General features: G+C 39.3%; 1 protein-coding gene across 1 annotated transcript in view; it reads right to left on the reverse strand.

Moving 5' to 3' along the window:
- Positions 1 to 535: 535 nt before the first annotated feature.
- The window catches only part of MTPAP (mitochondrial poly(A) polymerase), a 36,512-nt gene continuing 13,960 nt past the window's right edge, over positions 536 to 23,087 (reverse strand). Inside the window, exons 5-9 of the mRNA XM_001136690.8 lie at positions 14,139 to 14,350; positions 10,096 to 10,322; positions 3,801 to 3,893; positions 3,646 to 3,719; positions 536 to 1,681 (exon numbers count right to left, since the gene is read on the reverse strand). Of these exons, the coding sequence (XP_001136690.1) occupies positions 1,319 to 1,681; positions 3,646 to 3,719; positions 3,801 to 3,893; positions 10,096 to 10,322; positions 14,139 to 14,350 (969 nt within the window). The 3' untranslated portion in view covers positions 536 to 1,318. The remainder of the gene's footprint in view (positions 1,682 to 3,645; positions 3,720 to 3,800; positions 3,894 to 10,095; positions 10,323 to 14,138; positions 14,351 to 23,087) is intronic.

Here is a 23,087-nt window from a genome sequence, read left to right on the forward strand (position 1 = left end):
TGAAAATACAGTATTCTCGGCCAGGCATGGTGGCTCACGCTTGTAATCCCAGCACTTTGGGAGGTTGAGGCGGGCTGATCACGAGGTCGGGAGATCGAGACCATGGTGAAACCCTGTCTCTACTAAAAATACAAAAAAATTGTCCGGGCATGGTGGCGGGCACCTATAGTCCCAGCTACTCAGAGAGGCTGAGGCAGGAGAATGGCGCGAACCTGGGAGGCAGAGCTTGCAGTGAGCCGAGATCGCGCCACTGCACTCTAGCCTGGGCGACAGAGCGAGACTCTGTCTCAAAAAAAAAAAAAAAAGAAGGAAAATACAGTATTTTCACAGGATGCAAGATCTGCTTATGTGCAAGGTGGAATTCTCCCATGCACGGGCTCCACAGGACTGAAGGAGTTCAGTGTGTGCAGATTTGGGTGTACATGGATGGTCCTGGAACCAATTTTCTGCATATACTGAGAGACAAATATGTCTCTTTCCTGCAGGAAGAGGGGAGTTCTCAAAAGAGATGTGAAGGAATACTGGGAATATCACATTTTAGTTAGAAACAGAATTTTATTTTTGAAAATAGAAAAATCAAACAATATTTTTAAAATGCAATCTATTGATGTCATCATATTTGGTTTGGAATACCTAAGAATGCAGTGACTGAAATGTCTGTTCTAAAAACATAAACATTTTTTGATATCAGTACCAACCCACTTTAATTTATATGTGAATAAGAGAACTTCGCTTGAAAAATACAAATACACATATTCGAGAGCACTACCAAATTTTGAAGCTTAATGTATTCATTGCCAACGTACTGTACATAACTAAAAGTCATTTTAAATGTTTTCTAAACAGGGACTGATGTGGATATCAACAATGGTTTCATCCTATAACTGAGTTTTAGCATTTGTTTAGTATATTTACCTATTTAGTTAAAGCACATTACAATAATCTTTCACCCATTCCTTGTGGCTTATGTTTATTTTCATTTTTTTTAGAGATGGAATCTTGCTATGTTGTCCACGATGGATTCAAAATCCTGGGCTCAAGAGATCCTCCTGCCTCAGCCTCCTGAGCAGCTGGGACTACAGGTGTGCACCGCCACACTCCACAGCTGATGTTTTAATAAAGTGCCACTGAGTATCAGACTGATCAGACTGAAAACATCCCAGAACTTCAGACCAGGTTAAGGGGGCCAATGAGAAGATCATGAAAAGTGACATCAGATGAAAGCTGAGATCTGTGAAAGTTTCAAATCAGTTTTTCCAAGTAAGTCCACAGACCATTTGATAGGCTAAGCCCAGTTCTTTACACAATGTAGCAGCCATCATGTCTGAGTACTAATTGTTCTCTTCCCACTGGTTTTTGTGAAATTTTCTGTTCTGTTACCTTTTAAAGATTCTAACAAGTTTTTGACTGTTTCAATTGCAAACTTATTGCTTTTCTTCTTGGTAAAGGACTTTCTGTTTGGAGGAGATGGTAGCAATAGGGATACCAGCCCCCAGGGCCGATTACTTGATATGGAAGGTCGATCTATATCTTCCTGTTGTAAAATCCAGGCACTTTCTCGGGCCAAATCTACAAATTTTTGCAGCTGGCTTTGACTTACATTTTTGCTTATGTTGAGAGAAGTTTCAAATGGATTCTGAATGTACAGAGGAGAAGAATCAGGTTTGTTTTGCTCCCTTCCCTATAGATTATTACACAGAAGAAAAAATGAGTAAGTACATGAAGGGCTTAAATATAAAAACAGTTAACTCAATAAAATGTCAAAACACATAAAACACATAGCAAAGAATTTATTTCTCAGGGGATTGAGTATGTATGCATGGTGGGTGTGTGTACTTCTCATTTTTTGTTTTTTGTTTTCCCTGTTGTAAGTTTTATGAGTGTTCTTTGGAGAAATAACTTAGGGCTTATCATCTATGGATGATGATGTCATTGCTCAGAGAAGAGGTATCTGGACTAAGTCAACCGACAAAAGTATTTTTAAAATAATATAACTTTTACCTAACAAGGTAGAGCATGAAAGGGAAAAAAATGATTAAAAAATCAGAAAGTAAGATGAAGATACGTTTATTTCTGAGACTTGCTAAAAGCATACCTATTATGGTAGAAACAGGAACACACAAAATTAGAACCCTTAAATTAAATATATTAATTAATGTTTCCCAAGTATGAGATGAGGAAAAAGAGGAGGAACAAAGGATTATTCATTATTTATTTAAAACACTAAAAAGTTTCCATTATCTTCCTATAGATCCAACAAAAGGGCTCTGCCACATAAGATAGTATCTCACAGAAATAAAAAAGATACCTGTAATCCAAGCATTTTGGGAGGCCGAGGCAGGTGGAACACCTGAGGTCAGGAGTTCAAGACAGGCCTGACCAACATGGTGAAATCCCATCTCTACTAAAAACACAAAACTAGCCAGGTGTGGTGGCGCATGCCTGTAATCCCAGCTACTTAGGAGGCTGAGGCAGGAGAATCACTTGAACCCAGGAGGCGGAGGCTGCAGTGAGCCAAGATCATGCCACTGCACTCCAGCCTGGGCAATACAGTGAGACTCTGTCTCAAAAAAACAAAAACAAAAACAAAAAAAAGAAAAGAAAAGAAAAAGAAAAGCTAAAGCTATGAATCATATGACTAACATAAGCCATTAGTCTATATATCTTTTCCTCTTTCAAATGATACCATAAATTTACTTAATTAACTATTACAAAGCCAATGGTCAAAATTCCCTGATGTGAGCAGCAGCTGTTATATTCCCTAACTTATTTCATGCTTGGCATCTCTGAGCTTTGGAGTACAAAAAAGGTGACGAACTTTGTATGCTTATGACTTTTTCCTTCTAGATAGCATTTGCAAAGCTTTCTGAATGAATCCTTTCTCTCTCCTCTCCCCAATCTTTTATTTTAACAAAGAGTCCATGAGCAGGTAAGAGGGAAGGATGAAAAACGGAGAGGTGAAGAAATAAGGAGAAAGTATATCTGGGTTTGTGTTTTATGAAGCCAATCTTGTAAGGTTTGTAATCAAGTAGCCAAATGCTAAACAGAATAAACCCAAACAGAGGGCTATCCCAAGTTATCTCCCACTTGCAAACAAATTTTGTCTAGACTTCTGCCTGAGTTTCTTTTTGAAAAGAAAAAATGTCTTTCATCCCAGCTGCTCAGAGGAATCCAAATCATAAGTTCATTTGCTCAAAAAAACAAAACAAAACAAAACAAAACAAAAAAACACCTAAATCCTAACGGCTCAAATTGAGGGAATCACTGAAATCTATCTTTGGGACTTAAGTTTATTCCATAGACACAAATCCAGTTTAAAAACAGCTGTATGTAAATAATAGTTTTCAGGAAACTTTCTGGAATGTATTCCACATCATGAGGGATACAGTATTACACTGAGGACAGAAGTCCCATGGCATAATAACAAGGCAGATGCTAAAGAGCTGGCTTTTACTATTTGGCATAAAGGGATGACTGATCTTAGTCAAGTCATGTAACTTCTCTGGACATCAACCTCCTTGTTACTACAAATTACTACACAAAAGAAATAAATAACATTTATTAGAGTGTTTTGAAAACAGTTAATTAAATATTAGTACAGTGGAAGATCAGATACTAATAACTAAATAGTAAAACATTATTTACCTGTCGAATATTTATGGAATTTTTATCGAAAGCAAAATTGCCGAAATACTCAAAAAATTCCTTCAGTAGTAATTCTGTAAGAAAATAAAACAAGGACAATCAGAGGAAAGCCTGTTTCAATCCAGAAAGGATCAAGTAAACAGAAAGACACTTACCTAATGTTTCTGTGTTCTGTGAAGGTTTAATTCTACTCAAGTCACGAACAAATGTGCAGTTGTTGCCTTCTATTACACATTTATCTTCTGCATCTTAAACACAAACAAAAAATATTTCACATTTTTTTTTTTTTTCTTTGCCTGAGACGGAGTCTCACTCTGTCATCCAGGCTGGAGTGTAGCGGCATGATCTCAGCTCAATGCAGCCTCCACCTCCCCGGTTCCAGCAATTCTCCTGCCTCAGCCTCCCGGGTAGCTGGGATTATAGGCACATGCCCCCACGCTCAGCTCATTTTTGTATTTTTAATAGGGATGGGGTTTTACCATGTTGGCCAGGCTGGTCTCGAACTCCTGACCTCAGGTGATCCACCCACCTCATCCTCCCAAAGTGCGGGGATTACAGGCGTGAGCCACCGCACCCAGCCTATTTCACATATTTCAAAGATATTCCCTACCTCAGAATACAAATCTATGATTTAAATAAATTTAAGGCCAGGCACGGTGGCTCACACCTGTAATCCCAGCACTTTGGAAGGCTGAGGCGGGCAGATCACCTGAGGTCAGGAGTTCGAGACCAGCCTGACCAATATGGTGAAACCCCATCTCTACTAAAAATACAAAAATTAGCCAGGCATGGTGGCTTGCTCCTGTAATCCTAGCTACTGAAGAGGCTGAGGCACGAGAATCACTTGAACCCAGGAGGCGGAGGTTGCAATGAGCTGAGATCACATCACTGCACTCCAGCCTTGGCAACAGAGCAAGACTCCATCTCAAAAAACAAAACAAAACAAAACAAAACAAATAAATTTAAGTAAATTTCTACTCTATTCTTTATTTAAATCATAGATTTTATAAATGATTGAATAATTATGACTGAATGATTAAATGACGATTTAATCTATAATTTCTTGTCTATGATTTAATGATGTTAATTTCACTATGGCATAATTAATCTCAAATCTTTTTATCTTCTTTTAATGGAGTTAAATTTTAAAAAAAGATTTGAGACTAGTTATGCCACAGTGAAATTAACATTACATTTAATTTAGCATACTAGAATTATTGTCTTTCAACAACCCAATGATTCCTAATCAATTTTTGAGGTAATCAGTTTTGTAACAGTAGATGGAAAGGTAGGGAGGTCCCCCATCTTTCACCAAACCAAATTTCAGCACTACCTCTAGTCAATACTTAATTTACATCTCCAATTCCATTCTTATCATCTTCATACATGACACAAACTGAATGCTAACTAAAAAAGCTTCAGGTAATTTCTAAAATGTAGCACTCTAGACTAACTGGAATTCAGTAATTCAGCAAAACAAACTCAATAACAGCACGTTAGACTCAGATATTCACCTTTTCTACTAGTATTTATATCTTAAGAGGTAATCATTTTCATAAATATACAACCACCATGAAATCCCTGGCCCACACTATCTGCAACAGATACTATGCTGTTTTCAAGAGCAAATTCCCACTCTTCAGAAATCTCATCAATGGCTACTTCCTATCTGAAAGCATTTCATAATTCCAAACTGGTTTTCCATCCTTTCTGTTCCATTCACCATTTGACTTATCTGACTGCATTGTGACTGTTTGTATGCTGTCCACTCCTCTGCCCCAGTCAGGAATTATAAAGGCCACTGTCCTATTCATTATTGCCCAACTCCCCACCACCGACCTGCCCCCAATAAGCATCTAGCATATAGCAGGTATATAATCAATAATCTGGATGATTGCTGATATTTTAGTTTTTTAATTTTTTTTTTTTGAGATGGAATCTGGCTCTGTCACCCAGGCTGAAGTGCAGTGGCGTGACCTTGGCTCACTGCAACTTCCACGTCCCGGCTTCAAGTGATTCTCCTGCCCCAGCCTCCTGAGTAGCCGGAACTACAGGCGAACACCACCACACCTGGCTAATTTTTATATTTTTAGTTAGAGACAGGGTTTCACTATGTTGGCCAGGCTGGTCTCAAACTCCTGACCTTAAGTGATCCACTCGCCTCGGCCTCCCAAAATGCTAGGATTACAGGTGTGAGCCACCGTGCCCGGCCCTGATATTTGACTTTAAATGCCTATAATCACCAGAGAGATAAATAAGCCTCCTATAAATTTATCTCCCATTTTTTGTGTTTTTTGTCATTTTTTTGTCAAGACCTGGTTACCTGCATAATTTCTCAAAAATTATTCTAGGTTTTAACATTTTAATAGCACATTTTACGTGCTCTACTATACAATTTATAATATGTTGAAGGAGCTATATAAAATGTATGTATGTATATATATTTCTACTTAGATCTATTTTTAAGGAACCTGAGCACATGCTTTACTATTTCAAGTAATTAACAGTGTATGTTTTTTTGTGACACAGTGTCAGTCACATATATTGATGCTCTTTTAGCTGCTGTGTCTTTTTTCAGGAATGAATCTTCAATTAAAGCACTAAGCACAGAAGTAAATGTAACAAAAGTAGCAAAGCCAGAAAGCATGGAAAACACAAGAAAACAAGACATATGAGAGAACACAGTGGAGATTATAAGAAAACACAAAGAAACAGGGCAATTCAAGAGGAACCAAATATGAAAGTTAATATCATGGTCCATCTTGCCCAGTACAAACAGCCCTCAACTTTAAAATGTTATCCAATCATTTTGAAATCTACATAGTGAACTCCTACTATGAACCCAATACTATTCCGAGAACAGAAGACGCAGAGGTGAAGCAGACAGCTAGCCCTAGAAAAGCTTGACAATGCTGAGGCAGGCACATAAAAGAACTACAACAATCTAACAGTTGTTACAATACAGGTGTGTACCAAGAGCTTGGAAACCAACAAAGCACTACCCACTGGGAGGCAGAGAGGACAGCAAGAAAAGACCTAACAAACGAGATCCTGTACTAGGTTTGTCTGTCTTCTCTGGCTTAATCTTGAGATTCTCCATAAAAAAAAGCGGGGTGGGGGGGAGGGGGAGGCTGAGAGAAGGCCATTTCAGGCAAAAGCATGGAGCAATGAAAAAAAAGCACAAAACATCAGGGATCATCAAGGAGTTCAAGAGTGGCTAAAGCTCCCGACTGGTATACAGGAATCAACGTAAAAGAAGAGGATAAAAAGGAAGGTGATAAAGGGCCCTGCATACAATGTGAAAAAGTTTGGTCTTTAGCTTAGCTTAGGTTCTAAAAAGTAGTTTACAAAATCCTAGAAGTTCTGGAAGGTATTCTAGGAATTCATGTTGCCTTCTATTAATAAACAAGCAAGGAAGCAAATAAAATATTTTTTCTTTTAAAAAAGAACAAACTGATTATTTGTATATCAAATGAGAGGTACAGCTTAGAAGAAATGAAATGATTGTACACAAGATTCAGGTCACTTACATGATTAAACACCAAGTACTCAATATGGTTTTGATTGTTTCACAGTTTAAAATTGTTTTCTTCCTTAGGTTTAATGTCCACCAAAGTTGAACTACTGGTCAAAATTAGAAAGTATAAAAACCATGGATTTTGGAGGGAAAAAAAAGGAAAAGGAAAATATTGATAAATTCTCCTCAAAATGATCTTCACCAAATTCTTAATATACATTAATCTAAGACAAGTTCTTTTACAGCAACTTCAAAAACCATAGGTGATGGAAGGCAAAAAGTGTATCAAATTTTGCTTGGCATTTATTGGCAATTCGCACCTACAATGTGCTATATGCCGAGAAGCAATTGCAAAAACTAGCCTGAAAAATTCTCTTACCGTATTTAAAAACTACTGCAAAAATTTAAAAACAATCAAATTTGATGTTTCAAGTGAAATATTAAAGAATTCCAAGCTAGTTTTGCCTGTTTTGATGCTATACGATGTGAACATATTTAAATGTATTTTAATGTAGATTTGGAATTAAAAACTCAACAGGTCATTTAAAATCCCAGCACTTGGGGAGGCTGAGAAGGATCGCTTGAGCCTAGGAGTTTGAGACCAGCCTGGGCAATATAGTAAGACATCATGTCTACAAAAAGTTTTTTAAAAAATTAGCTGAGTGAGTGGTGGCACAAGCCTGTATATCCCAGCTATTGAGGAGGCTGAGGTGGGAGGATCACTTAAGCCTGGGAGGCAGAGTTTCAGTGAGCCAAGATTGCACCACTGCACTCCAGCCTGCCTACAAGGTAGAGCACAGCGGCTCACGCCTGTAATCCCAACACTTTGGGAGACCAAGATGGGAGGATCCCCTGAGCCCAGTTCAAGTCCAGTCTGGGAAACATGGCGAGACCCCGTTTCAACAAAAAATTAAAAAATTAGCCAGGTATGGTGGTGCATGCCTATAGTCCCAGCTATTCAGGAGGCTGAAGTGAGATTACGTGAGCCCGGGAGGTCGAGGCTATAGTGAGCCGAGATTGTGCCACTGTAATCCAGACTGGGCAACAGAGCAAGACCCTTTCTTAAAATAAATAAATAAATAATAAATAAATTTTTTTAAAAAATAGTGACCATTTTTAAAAAAGATAATAGAAAGTTACTGAAGGACTGCAAAAGAGGGTAATACTACCATATGTGTTTGTGAAAATCACTCTCTTAAGAATAGATTGGTGGGAACCAAACTTGAGATAAGGAGGAAAGACAACATAAGCCTTCCCAGGCAGAGGACAACAGGGCCTTAACATGGGCAGGGGTACCAGTACTTGTAAGACTGAAGGGAGCAATCAAGATGCTTAGGAGTAGTCTACCCCAAGTTCAACTTTCTTCTGCTCCTCCTTTTACAGCTTCTACTGTTTCTTAGTTTCTGAACTCCCAAAGTTCCGTGATTTTTCCCCATGATGGTTTCTATGAGAGTAGCATTAAGCATCACTGCACACAGCAGGAGTGGAAAAGGAAGTGCTACTTACAGGTAGTTTAGTGGTGAAGATCTGCCCATATCTTATGTATGGCTTACCTCTCCATTAGATTGTGAGTTATCTGGGAACACTGTTCATACCCCCACTACTCCAATAACACCTGACGCATAGGAAGTAATCAGTAAATACTGAATGAATGACACTAAGGGATGAAATGAGCACAGATATTGATGCTGCCCTTTATTTTAATCTCAAAAGTGAGATAAGTGACCACCACTCTACCCCACTGAAAACTTCCCATTTTCCCTTAACCTATCAAATCTAGCTTTATTTTATTTTATTTTATTTCATTTTACTTTATTTCTTTAGGCTAGTCAAGTGAAGCAGTGAGAGTGGAGAAGGAACACAGAAATTTGTAACTGGTTGTGATCAATTAGTTGTAAACACAAATCAAGCTTTTTTTAAGGTCAATTTCAAACAATATCAACACTTACAGTGTTAACAGGAAGAGATCACTTCTAATATGGATAAAGGAAGGTAGCATGGAAGAAATAATTTAGACTGGGAGAAAACAAAGCAGATTCCAGGCAGAAAAACAGTGTGAACAAAAAGCTAAGATGAAATGTCCCAAGGGTAATCACAGCACTGGCTGGAATGTGGGACACATAAAGAGGAGTAGGGAAGAGCATGGAAAACTGGGCCGTGTCTAGAGAGCTAAAGATTTTAAACACCAAGCTATGTAAATAGTTTGCCTCTTAAGGTCATTTTAAACAGGAATATTCAAGAAAGCACTTAATCGAATTATCAGGCAGCAATTATGTAAGACAGGTAGAAGACAGTATGCATTTGTGTGTATGTACCCCTTAATTATCTTCCCTTTAGCATTTACAATTTCAAGCTTTTATAACATAACTTCTCCAGCAGGCCTCAGCAAGGCTGAGGCACAAGAATCACTTGAACCTGGGAGGCATTTATAAAATCATTTATAATACAAACAATATAGTATGTCAAATTTAAAATAATGCACCTAAGACTGCTTATATGCTTTTCATTAAAAACACATTTAGAATCTTTGAAACATCACGAAGCAGTTTTAGTATCTCTAATACAAGTCTAAACATAAGTTCAGATTTGAAAGTCATCTCTGAGACTGTGATCCAATCAAAAGTTGTATCTGAACAAGTTGTATCTGAAAAAGCTCATTCTAGACTTGGTCAACTAGGGGAGAAGCTCCAGCTATCTCACAACTGCTATAAACAACCTTGCCAACTGATACAAAGAAAACAGAACTCTCAAAAAATGCTAAAGGCCCTAGCTTCCCAAATCATCTGCTCTCGTGACTCCGGTGGACTTTAAAAAAAGGTCAAGACAAATTTTATGACTAATAAACAAATAGACGGGACTTTGGTAACACATGGTAATTATATTTACTCATAACATTGGAAAAAGAAAATGGAGAAGTTTCTTTCTAGTCTTACCTGCTAGGGTTTTTAAGGAATCTAGTGTTGGAAGAATAGGGGGTGATCTTCTCTGGAGAAAAAAGATGACCATCATTGTAAGGGAGAAATTTGTAATCCATGCACCAGGAATACTACTTGTTAGTGAATGTGCTCGAGCCCAGCACCGTATACTGAACACCAAGGCTCTCACTCTTGAGTCTAGGGCACCATATATATAAAGGAGTTCGGAACTTGTCAAGGCAATCCTTCAAAAAATAAAAATAAGAAAAATTTTCAAATCCCCAAATTATAAACCAAGGGTAAAATTAAACTTATACCAAGAAACACATCTAAATATCCTACTATATCTGAATGTATTCAGAACATCATTAGGTAATCAAAAGCATTATGAATTTGCAATATAAAATTTAATATGAATGGCTGAATATCAAATACATTCATTCCCATTAAAACATCCTCTTAAAATTGATAATTAAAATGTAAGCCGGGCTCGGTGGCTCATGCCTGTAATCCTAGCAGTCTGGGAGGCCGAGGTGGGCGGATCACTTGAGGCCAGGAGTTCAAGGACAACGAGGTGAAACCCCTTCTCTACTAAAAATACAATAATTCAGCTGGGCGTGGTGGCGTGCCCCCGTAATCCCAGCTACTCAGGAGGCTGAGGCATGAGAATTGCTTGAACCCGGGAGGCAGAGGTTGCAGTGAGCTGAGACCACACCACTGTACTCCAGTCTGGGAGACAGAGCAAGACTCCGTTTCAAAAAAAAAAAAAAGAAAGAAAGAAAATGTAGATCTAGGGCCAGGCGTAGTGGCTCATGCCTGTAATCCCAGCCCTTTGGAAGGCTGAGGTGGGCGGATCACCTGAGGTCAGGATTTGAGACCAGCCTGGCCAACATGGTGAAACCCTGTCTTAAACAAAAATACAAAAATTAGCTGGGCGTGGTGGCGCATGCCTGTAATTCTAGCTACTTGGGGGGCTGAGGCAGGAGAGTCACTTGAACCCGGGAGGCGGAGGCTGCAGTCAGCCGAGAAAGCGTTATTGCACTCCAGCCTGGGTGACAGAGCAAGACCCTGCCTCAAAAAAAAAAAAAAAAAAAGAAAGAAAGAAAATGTAGATCTAGAACTCAGAATATGTATGTATTTATTTATTTATTTGAGACGGAGTCTCGCTCTGTCGCCCAGGCTAGAGCGCAATGGCGCGATCTTGGCTCACTGCAAGCTCCGACTCCTGGGTTCACGCCATTCTCCTGCCTCAGCCTCCCAAGTAGCTGGGACTACAGGCGCCCACCACCACGCCCAGCTAATTTTTTTGTATTTTTAGTAGAAATGGGGTTTCACCATGTTAGCCAGGATGGTCTCAATCTCCTGACCTCGTGATCCACTCGCCTCGGCCTCCCAAAATGCTGGGATTACAGGCGTGAGCCACTGTGCCCAGCCTAGAACTTAGAATTTTTAAATCAAAGTTTCTAAACATGATTTAAATAATATGTAAAACACACAAAGGCTCTTTATAATTATTAATAAATGGCTGGGTACAGTAGCTCACACCTGTGATCTCAGAACTTTGGGAAGCTGAGGTGGGCAGATAGCTTGAGCCGAGGAGTTCAAGACCAGCCTGGGAAACATGACAAGACACTGTCTCTACAAAAAATACAAAAGTTAGCTGGGTGTGGTGTCACACACCTGTAGGCCCAGCTACTTGGGAGGCTGACGTGGGAGGATCACCTGAGCCCAGGGAGGTCGAGGCTGCAGTGTGCCAAAATTAAGCCACTGGGCTTCAGTCTTGGCGACAGAGTAAGGCGACAGAGTAAGGCATCATCTCAAACACACACACATATATATATATATAAAATCGATAAAGACAAAAAGGCATTTATTGGCTGGGCACTGTGGCTCACGCCTGTAGTCCCAGCATTTCAAAGCAGGAGGATGACTTGAGCCCAGGAGTTTGAGACCACCCTAGGTAACATAGTAAGACCCTGTCTTTATAAAAATAAAAAATGTATATATAAAAGAAAAACAAAATTTTAAAAATTTAATTAAAAAAATAGTCAGGCGTGGTGGCATGCACCTGTAATCCTAGCTACTCAGGAGGTTGAGAAAGGAGGATTGTTTGGGCCCAAGAGTTCGAGGCTACAGTGAGCTATGATCACACTACTGCACTTCAGCCTGGGCAACAGAGAGAGACACTGTCTCTAAAAAAGTAAAAATAGAATTAAATTAAATTAAAAATATTAAGTTCCTACTGATCAAAACGTGTCTTGTAATTTCTCCAAGAACCAACAGATGGCATAAAAAAATAATTTAACAGCATCAAGTTAAAACTCTCTCTAAAACTGTCTTTAAAAAGAATAGAAGAAACAAGGCCAGGCGTGGCGGCTCACACCTGTAATCCAGCACTTGGGAGGCCGAGGTGGGCAGATCACCTGAGGTCCGGAGTTCAAGACCAGCCTGGCCAACAAGATGAAACCCTGTCTCTACAAAAATTAGCCAGCATGATCACATGTGCCTGTCCCAGCTCAGAAGGCTGAGGCAGGAGAATTGATTGAAGCCAGGAGGCGGAGGTTGCATTGCAGTGAGCCAAGATTGCGGCACTGCACTCTAGCCTACGCGACAGAGCAAGACTACGTCTCAAAAAAAAAAAAAGAAAAAGAAAAAGAAGAAACAGCAACTTAGAAATTCATGGTGATTAAGTGTTTTATGTATGAAAATGAAGCTAAATTAAGCTAAAAATAAATATCAAAAAGTATAAGGTATCTTGATATTAAAAAAAACATAATTACAAAGATAAATGTAATTTTGTCCTATTTTACATACTACAAAGAAAATATAATAATGATAGAAAGTACAGTATTATATTTTTATATTAAAATTTGGCAAGAAATCACAGACTTTACTCCATGAGTTTTACTTGAGAGAAAGTCGCAAGTACTTATGATTGGCTTGTGGGTGAAGATTCGAGTTTAATCAAAACTGCTCTAGCCTTGATTTTCTGAATCTATTTTCAGTAATGATTATTTAGCTAACAAATAACATAGTGAAACGAACTCATGCAATGAGAAGTTAAGAAATAAACTTCTCAATTAAGAAATTTTCCCTACTGTGGGCCAGGGTCAGTGGCTCACGCCTGTAATCCCAGCACTCTAGGAGGCCAAAGCAGGCAGATCACTTCAGGTCAGGAGTTCGAGACCAGCCTGGCCAACAGGGTGAAACCCCGTCTCCACTAAAAAAACAAAAATTAGCCAGCGTGATGGCATGCATCTACAATCCCAGCTACTTGGGAGGCTGAGGCACAAGAATCGCTTGAACCCAGGAGGTGGAGGTTGCAGTGAGCCGAGATCGTGCAGTGTGCTGCACTCCAGCCTAGGCAAAAGAGCAAGACTCCGTCTCAAAAGTAATAATAATAAAAAAATGAAATAAAGAAATTTTCCCTGTTGTGAAACCAGGAAAAGTCATCAGTACAAAAGAACTTTTCCCACCCCACTTTTTTAAGCAAACAAATCACTAGGATAATACAATGCACATAGGCTGAACAAAAGCCATCCGGTCTTAAGCTCTTCCAACCACTTTTAGACCTAAGTAAAGAGGACATTTGTCTAGTACACAAAGTTGACTATATATCTGGAGGCAATTCAAAGGTCAACTTCAAGTTGGTATTTTATTTTCTAAGTATTCTTAGAAGACTTGTACTATAAATAGGCATCTTTCTTTCTTATTTTACTTTTTTCTTTTTTTGCCATCAGAAATTTCTCCTAAAAAATAGGCATCTTTCACACTACACACTACCAGGCTGCACAAGTAAGAATAATGAAATACATTTCTTCTCAGAGGTTAGATATGTGAACATTTTAACACAATATCCTAACACTGTTTAGGAACACCAAATTATCAACAGGTATAATGTAAGAGAAAAGATTACTTACTTTTCAATCCAAGTGATAAATTTTTAAAAAATTATTATTCAAGCATGTTTAGGATTACAAAGCCACTGTTTCTGTGTGAGAAAAACTAAGCTAATATATCAGAATATTCATATTTAAAATAATAAATGTAAGAGATCATACCTATTGTTCGTAGTCAAATCACACTGAAATCCAGAGGCCTGGTGTGAGAACCTCACGAGCGGACACCGGGCATTTAATATTTTTTGCACACCCACACAACCAGGGCCAAAGTGGTCAAGGCACTCTCCTAACACAGACAGGATCTTCTGAGTTGCAATTCTTTCTGAAGGAACATTTTTCACTTGAAATTCCATCAGAAAATTTCCTGAGGTCTGAAAAATAAACACATTTCTAAACAGGAACTTTTGGTAAAAAAAACAATTTTTTAATAAGCTTTTGTAAAAGGATGCTCTAAATCACTGCTGGAAAGCAAAACAAAATAAGTAAAAAACAACCCACAAAATAAAAACTCTTCAAGAAATCACAGCCAAAAGCAAACTTAAAAGATCCCCAGTTGCCTTTTGTTTCTCCAGAATATAGAGAAATACAAAGCACTAACTTGAACGATCACTGGTTTTTGTAATTAACTTATGAACTACAGTATAAAATGAATCATAAATACTATGCATAGAACCATTCACCCTATAAATTCAGTGAACATATACTTGCCCCTTCCCAGTTGACCATTATATTTTAATCTATGCTATAAACCCACAGTAGTATGGAAGTACAGGCACAAGAGCTTATCAGTAGAAGAAAGAAGACTAGATGGTGTAAACAGGCTTGTACATAAGAATTTAATATTTAAGGCCACAAATTACTAGGGGAAAATTCCTATTCAACAAATGAGTTAAGTGGCCATCAAAAAAAATAAACCAGATCCTTTGTTTAATACTAAAACTCGCCGGGTGCAGTGGCTCACGCCTGTAATCCTAGCACTTTGGGAGGCCAAGGCGGGTGGATCACTTGAGGTCAGGAGTTCAAAACCAGCCTGGCCAACATGGTGAAACCCCATCTCTATTAAAAATACAAAAAAAAAAAAAATTAGCCAAGTGTGGTGGCGGATGCCTATAATCCCAGCTACCCGGGAGGCTGAGGCAGGAGAATTACTTGAACCCAGGAGGTGGAGGTTGCAGTGAGCCAAGATCACACTACTGCACTCCAGCCTGGGCAACTGAGCGAGACTCCATTTCAAAATAAATAAATAAATAAATTACTAAAACTCAAGTAAATTCCCTGAGCATGGTGGCTCATGCCTGCAATCCCAGCACTTTGGGAGGCAGAAACAGGCAGACAACTTGAGGTCCGGAGTTCTAGACCAGCCTGGCCAACATGGTGAAACCCCGTCTACTAAAAATACAAAAATTAGCCAGGCATGGTGGCATGCACCTGTAAACCAAGCTACTTGGGAGGCTGAGGCAAGAGAATCACTTGAACCCGGAAGGTGGAGGTTGCAGTGAGTCGAGATCACACCACTGCACTCCAGCCTGGGTGACAAAGCAAGACTCCATCTCAAAAAAAAAAAACTGAAGTAAATTCAACATGGATCAAAGACTAAAATGTAAAAGGTGCATCAGTAAAGTACCAGAAGACAATGAGTGAATGCTTTTACGATCTTAGAATAGCGAAGGATTCTGTAAGCATGACATAAAATTAGAGAAGACACAAAAGAATATGATTGCATAAAAAATTAAAACCACCTTAAGGCAAAGCATCCATTCACTACTAAAGAACAAAGCAAATAACACACGTCATACAAACGGGTAATTTACGACAGTTTTAGGCAAATGAAAGGGAGAAACCCATCAAATTCTAAAAATGGGCAAAAAAGACAAAAAAATTCACAGAAAAAATAAAAATGGCTAAAAACCATGGTAAAAGTTGTGCATGTTTTCTAGAAACTAAACAGAAATTAAAACAGAAATGAGATTTTTTATTTTTTAGCCTGGTAAAGACAAACAGGTTAGTGACCAGAACTAACGGGTATGAGAAAACATGTATACACTGTTGATGGGAGTGTAAACAAGGGACATACTTCTTGTAGAACTTGTCCATATCTACTGAAACTTGTATACGTTGGCTAACTATTAAAATGGTTAGAAATTATGTCAAAGGAATATTTGCATAAATGAGCCAATTTACAAAGATGTTCACTCACTGCAGTACTATCCATGTGGTATACACCTTTTGGGAGCTGTATCTAGTTTAATAAGGTTCCCTATCAACAACTATTCCCTCTTCTAGAATTCATTCCTCCTAAAAGGATGAAGGCTCCAACAATGTTTATCATGGACATCTACCCCCTTCCTTTCAGCTGAATGGACTGGGCAAAGACAGCTGATCTAAGCACTGTAGGAGTGTACCCCACATTCATTTGGAGATCTCTACTGGGAACTGGTTACTGGGAACAGGAACTAAGTAAGGTTCAGAGGCAACCATGTGGCTAAAATATCTAACTCAGAAGCTTTGGGGCAGCCATATTTATACAAGCATGAAAAAAAAAGAAAATCAGTGGGGGTAGGGAGGAAGGCGTTAAGGACAGAGAGAGAGAGCAATAAATGAAGTAAAAACATGTAGACAGAAACAGAACACATCCTAGGTTGTTTTGTTGTTGTTTTTGAAACAGGGTATCATAGTCTGCCTGTGGTGGCTGTAATCCCAACACTTTGGGAGGCCGAGGCAGGCGGATCACTTGAGGTCAGGAGTTTGAGACCAGCCTGGCCAACATGGTGAAACCCCATCTCTACTAAAAATACAAAAAAAATCAGCCAGGTATGGTGGTGCAAGCCTGTAATCCCAGCTACTCAGGAGGCTGAAGCAGGAGAATAGCTTGAACCCAGGAGGCCAAGGTTGCAGTGAGCCGAGATTGTGCCCCTGCACTCCAGCCTGGGTGACAGAGTGAGAATCCAAAAAAAAAAGGGTATCACTCTGCCACCCAGGCTGAAGTGCAGTGGTGCAACCAAGCTCACTGCAGCCTCAACCTCCTAGACTCAAGCAATCCTCCAGCCTCAACCTTCAGGGTAGCTGGAACTACAGGTACACACCACCACACCTCGCTAATTTTTTTATTTTTAGCAGAGATGCGGTCTCCCCCAGCCTATGTTGCCCAGGCTGGTCTCGAACTCCTGAGCTCAAGTGATCCTCCCGCTGCAGCCTCCCAAAGTGCTGTCATTACAGGCATGAAGCACTGGGCCTGGCCACTTCCTGGGTTCTTGATGGTTTACACTTCTTACTTCTAGTCCTTTCCTAAGACTCATCCATATTCCTGGCCCTGGGTTCTATGATGCCTCCTCTACTTCTTTAATTGTTTAAGCTAACTCGTGTTATTTCTCTAATGTATAATCAAAGAATATTAACTAATATATAGTTGGCAATAAAGAGGGGAAAAGTTACCTAGTGGTCCAGTGCCTAGGATTTGGCACTTTCACTGAAAGAGGAAAAAAAAAAAGATACCACCCTCATTATCCAACAAAAAGAGGACTGGTTAAATAAATTATGGTACATCCATTCAATGGAGTATTTTGCAGCCACTGAGGGCGATACAGTAGATTGAACTGCCAAGACACTACTAATGGGGAAAAAAAATGAAGTTAAAGTTATTATCGGTAAAGATTATGTTCTGGGTTTTTTCTTTTTAAAAAAAAAGCTTTTCTACACGCACAGGAAAAAAAATCCAGAATATATTAAATTATTCACCGGGTTATCTCTGGAGGCAGTGTGACCAACAGAGATACTTATTTATTTCTATGTCTATCATTTTATAATCAGAAAAAAATAGATTAAATAAATCACTGTATACAATCCCTACAAATAAACATGTGGCATTTTCTCTACTGATCTGTCATTTAGATATTTTTATATTAAAAGGACTAAAAATAAATTTCCTTTAAAAAATTAAAATTTCAAGATTCTTCCTTAGCCATTTTGTTATAATTTACCTTCATAACCTATTTCCCTGTCCATTCTCTTTTAAAATACAAACACACACAATTTATGTTAGGAATAGGAATCCAAACAAAAGCAAAGACAGATTGGGGGTCTATCTCAGGATGGCAAAAAGAGGTCAAGTGAGAAAGCAGTATTAGAGTACATCAGGGAGGAGTCATGGTGGACTCAATCTCAGAAGCAACAGAAGGATTAGAATCACTCAGAAGAAAGGTGACAGAGATTTTTTAAATTAAGTACTATAAATGAGAGAATAAAATCCTTGAGGTAACAGAAGTGAAAATGACAAGAAAAAATAGCTCTGATTAATGGAACTGGGTGCAGGAAAGTGGTGAACTGTGAACCATGAGCAGGAGTGTGGTAGTTATTGAAGCTGCTCACCAAATGTTCTGTATCACCTTTCTGGCATTTGGAAGATCTCATGTTCTTGCCCCTCTAAGGTTACGCAAACTCATGTGATTTGCTTTGGCCAGTGAAATGTGAGCAGAGGTTTTAAGTGTCACTTCCAGGCAGAAACTTCAAGAGCCGATGCTCAATTCCTCACTTTGCCTTTCCACTATTCAGTGATGGTAGCCCAGGTGGAGATGAAACACTGGTCAGCCTGGGTGCTTGAGCTACTACAATGTCTAGAGTGCCCATGCTGACCTGCTGTGACATATAACCTCAGCAACAGATAAACAGGTGATGTGTTAAGCCACTGAGATCTTTGAGATATGGGAGTTGTTTGTTACCAAAGCATCAACTAGCCTAACCTGACTGACCAAAAATGCAAGCCACGGAGAATCACAATGGACTCAGTACAGAAATAAAACACTGCTTTTAGGGAAAATTTAGATGAAAATTATACTTATTATGAGCAAAGGAAAGATATTCTCAAAAATGACTGTCCTCTATTAAATAAATAAAAACTAGAAAAACTCTTCACAGACAGTTAGATCCATAAATACTTCCTATTAATGTGTGCTATTCCTACAGCACTATCTATTTATTAGCAAATCATCTAATAAAGAAAAAACAGAAGTTAAGCACACTGTCCACAGCAATCATTCAGATAACAGAAAGCAGTACTCAAGACTTAGCCACTAATTCTTACTTTTATTACCTAAGTCCTCTAAGATACAGAACCCTGTAAGAAAAAGCAAAACTGAAGGAAAGACCAAAGGCAGATTTTAGTTTAGGATTTTGTGCTAACATGATCTTTGTGATAAGTCAGGTGACATATTTCACATGTAACCAACTTTTACACACACTAAAAAATTTATGAACATTAAAATCTACATTTCAGTTAGTAAATAACTTTTCTTCTTTTTTAGTCTTGCTCTGTCACCCAGGCTGGAGTGTAGTGGCGCAATCTCGGCTCACTACAACCTCCGCCTCCTGGGTTCAAGCGATTCTCCTGCCTCAGCCTCCCGAAGAGCTGGGATTACAGGCATCCGCCATCATGCCCGGCTAATTTTTGTTATCTTTGTAGAGACGGGGTTTCACCACATTGGCCAGGCTGGCCTTGAACTCCTGACCTCAGGTGATCCGCCCACCTTGGCCTCCCAAAGTGCTGGGATTACAGGCGTGAGCCACCACGCCTAGCCGTAAGTAACTTTTATTCATTCATTAGCAAATAATTTTAGTCCCTATCGTGCATAGGATATCATACATAGTGCCATAAGACATGCAAAAAAGTCTAACACACTCTTCCTAACTCCTCTCAGATTGAGTTGAGGAATAAAACACACACACAAAGAATTATAAAGCAAGGTGTAGTGTGAAAAGATATAAAAGAAACAAAAGGTAAGAGAAGAGCTCATGAATGCAGAAAGTAGTCAAAGAAGTTTTATGAATCTGATGAATGTAAGAGTACTTATATTTTTTATTGTATTTTATTTTTAATATTTTTACTAGCAAAGCTATTATAATCTTGAACAAAAACATATTTCCAAAAAATCCTTAAATAAGCACATGTATGTTTATAACAACACTTTCCTAATTTAAACTGACACAGGAAATGCCAAGTTCTGGTTATTTCTGTGTATGTATGACAGAGTCTTGCTATTTCGCCCAGGCTGGAGTGAGGTGGCGTGATCTCAGCTCACTGCAACCTCTGCCTCACCGGGTTCAAGCAATTCTCCTGCCTCAGCCTTCTGAGTAGCTGGGATTATAGGCTCCCACCACCACGCCCAGCTAATTTTTGTATTTTTAGTAGAGACGGGGTTTCACTACATTGGCCAGGCTGGTCTCGAACTCCTGACCTCAAGTGATCCACCCGACTTGGCCTCCCAAAGTGGTAGGATTACAGGCTTGAGCCACTGTGCCCGGCCCAAAATGCCTAATTGTTTAGTAAGACTGGAGCACTGTCTTTAAAACATCTTTTTCTAAATACCTCTATACCTCAGAAATCTAAGAGTAAGACTCAACTAAAAGTTTCTAGGCCAGGTGCAGTGGCTCACACCTATAATCTCAGCACTTTGGGAGGCTGAGGCAGGAGGATCGTTAGCCCAGGTGTTCGAGACTATCCTGGGTACCGTGGTGAAACAACATGTCAATAAAAAAACAAAAATTAAAATGGCCGGGCGCAGTGGCTCACGCCTGTAATCCCAGCACTTTGGGAGGCAGAGGCAGGCAGATCACGAGGTCAGGAGATCGAGACCATCCTGGCTAACACGGTGAAACTCCATCTCTACTAAAAATACAAAAAATTAGCTGGGCGTGGTGGCGGGCGCCTGTAGTCCCAGCTACTCGGGAGGCTGAGGCAGGAGAATAGTGTGAACCTGGGAGGCGGAGCTTGCAGTGAGCCGAGATGGCACCGCTGCACTCCAGCCTGGGAGACACAGCGAGACTCTGTCTCAAAAAAAAAAATAAATTAATTAATTAAAAATAAATTTAAAAAAAAGAAGAAAGTTTCTAACTCCTCCCTGTTTCCACCAAAGAAAAAATTTTGCCTCCCACTTACATAACAGTAAAATTATATTGCTGTTGATGGTGGTCAACATTTCAACACCTACTATGTGCCATAAGCACTGTTCTAAATGTTTCACACTTATTAACTCAATAAATCCTCTCAAACATTGTATGAGATATGTGCTATAACACCATTCCAATTTTATAGTTAGGACAATTGAGGCAGAGAGAAGGTAAATAACTTACCTGGGATCACATTACTAGTAAGTAGAATTAAAATTCTGCAGCTTGGTGCCAGAGCCCAGGCTTTTTAAACCATTACAACACACTGTTATGCTCCTTGATTATTCAGTTACAATCCTTTATTTAAGACAGCCTAATGTAATTTAAGTGCCACTGCCAGGAACTTAATATATTTTCAAGTACATGTTAGTCTTAATAAAACTGATTCAGGCTGGATGCGGTGGCTTACGCTTGTAATCCCTATAATCGTAGCACTTGGGGAGGCCGAGGTGGGTGGATCACCTGAACTCAGGAGTTCGAGACCACCCTGGGCAACATGATGAAACACTATCTCTAAAATAATTAGCCGGAAGCAGCAGTGTAAGCCTGAAGTCTCAATCACACGGGTGAGGCAGGAGAATTGCTTGAGCCCAGGAGGCAGAGGTTACAGAGAGCTGAGATCATACCACTGCACTCTAGCCTGGGCAAAAGAGTGAGACCTCATCTCAAAATAGTAATAATAATTATTATTATTATTATAATAAAACTGACCCATTTAATTTTTATCTGTTTCCTATGCCTGGTTAGCTTCAATTCAATAAGCATATGGTGAGCAAATTAAGTACACAGTACTGTGGAATAAGTATATGAACAGACATGATTCCTATCTGCCCAAGTTTTATTATATAGTGGGAGATACATACATCAGCTACTCACTAAACATGACAGAAGAAATTTGGAGACAGATAGAAATACCTGCAAGATACTACAACAAAGGAGTGATTAATTTTGGCTGGAGTGGAGAAAAAAATCAAGAGCGGTTTCAAGAAGGTAGAATTAGAACTAGACCTTGAAAGCTGCGTTAGGAATGAGTCGAGGAATGGAGGGAAAGTGCACTCCTGAGTGAAGGCACAGAACAACTGTTTGATCATTATTATATTTACAAGTGCCTTCTATTACTGGAAATGGTAATTAAACAATGTGGTTGGGGCCGGGCATGGTGGCTCAAGCCTGTAATCCCAGCACTTTGGGATGCCAAGGTGTGTGGATCACCTGAGGTCAGGAATTCCAGACCAGCCTGGCCAAAATGGCGAAATCCCATCTCTATTAAAAACACAAAAATTAGCCGGGCGTGGTGGGGCGTGCCTGAAGTCCCAGCTACACAGGAGACTGAGGCAGGAGAATCACTTGAACCCAGGAGGCAGAGGCTGCAGCGGGCCAAGATCATGCCACTGCACTCCAGCCTGGGTGACAGAGTGAGGCTCCGCCTTAAAAAAAGAAAAATAAAAACAATGTAGTTGGAAAATTGGGTATGTAACAATATATAATGGGAAATGATGACTAAAATTAATTAAGACACAGAGGATTTCAATACTATGCTAAAGAAAAGAAGCATTCTAAGTTTGTGGGAAAATTCAAACTGTGAGTGAAGGTAACTCCAACAAAGACTGAAGGTTAAAATATCAAGGCATGACACAAGGAATAAGAAGTGGAAACAGAATGTAGTTAGAATAATCTAAGTGAGAGTTTATAAGGGACTGTGAAACTATGAATACAAAAGATAACAACTTAGAAGCAGAATTAAAAGAATGGTTAGCAAAGCTAAAATGCCACTAATTAACATGTGAAACATATAGAACTTTTGTAAGAACTTAGAAAGAACATTTGTGGGAAGATGAGTATAAGTTGTCTCAAAATATTGTTTGAAATATCAACTGGACATCCACATAAAGACTGATGTTCACTACTAGTTTGAAAGACGTAAGGAAAGATACAGCCATAGAAACTAAACATTTTATAAAAACACATAGCCTTGGCCGGGTGTGGTGACTCACGCCTGTAATCCCAGCACTTTTGGGAGGCTGAGGTGGATGGATCACCTGAGGTCAGGAGTTCAAGACCAGCCTGACCAATACGTGAAACCCTGTCTCTACTAAAACAAAAAAATTAGCCGGGCATGGTGGCCCCTGCCTGCAGTCCCAGCTACTTGGGAGGCTGAGACAGGAGAAT

The sequence above is a fragment of the Pan troglodytes genome, chromosome 8 (genome assembly GCF_028858775.2).
Source record: "Pan troglodytes isolate AG18354 chromosome 8, NHGRI_mPanTro3-v2.0_pri, whole genome shotgun sequence".
Classification (NCBI taxonomy): domain Eukaryota; kingdom Metazoa; phylum Chordata; class Mammalia; order Primates; family Hominidae; genus Pan; species Pan troglodytes.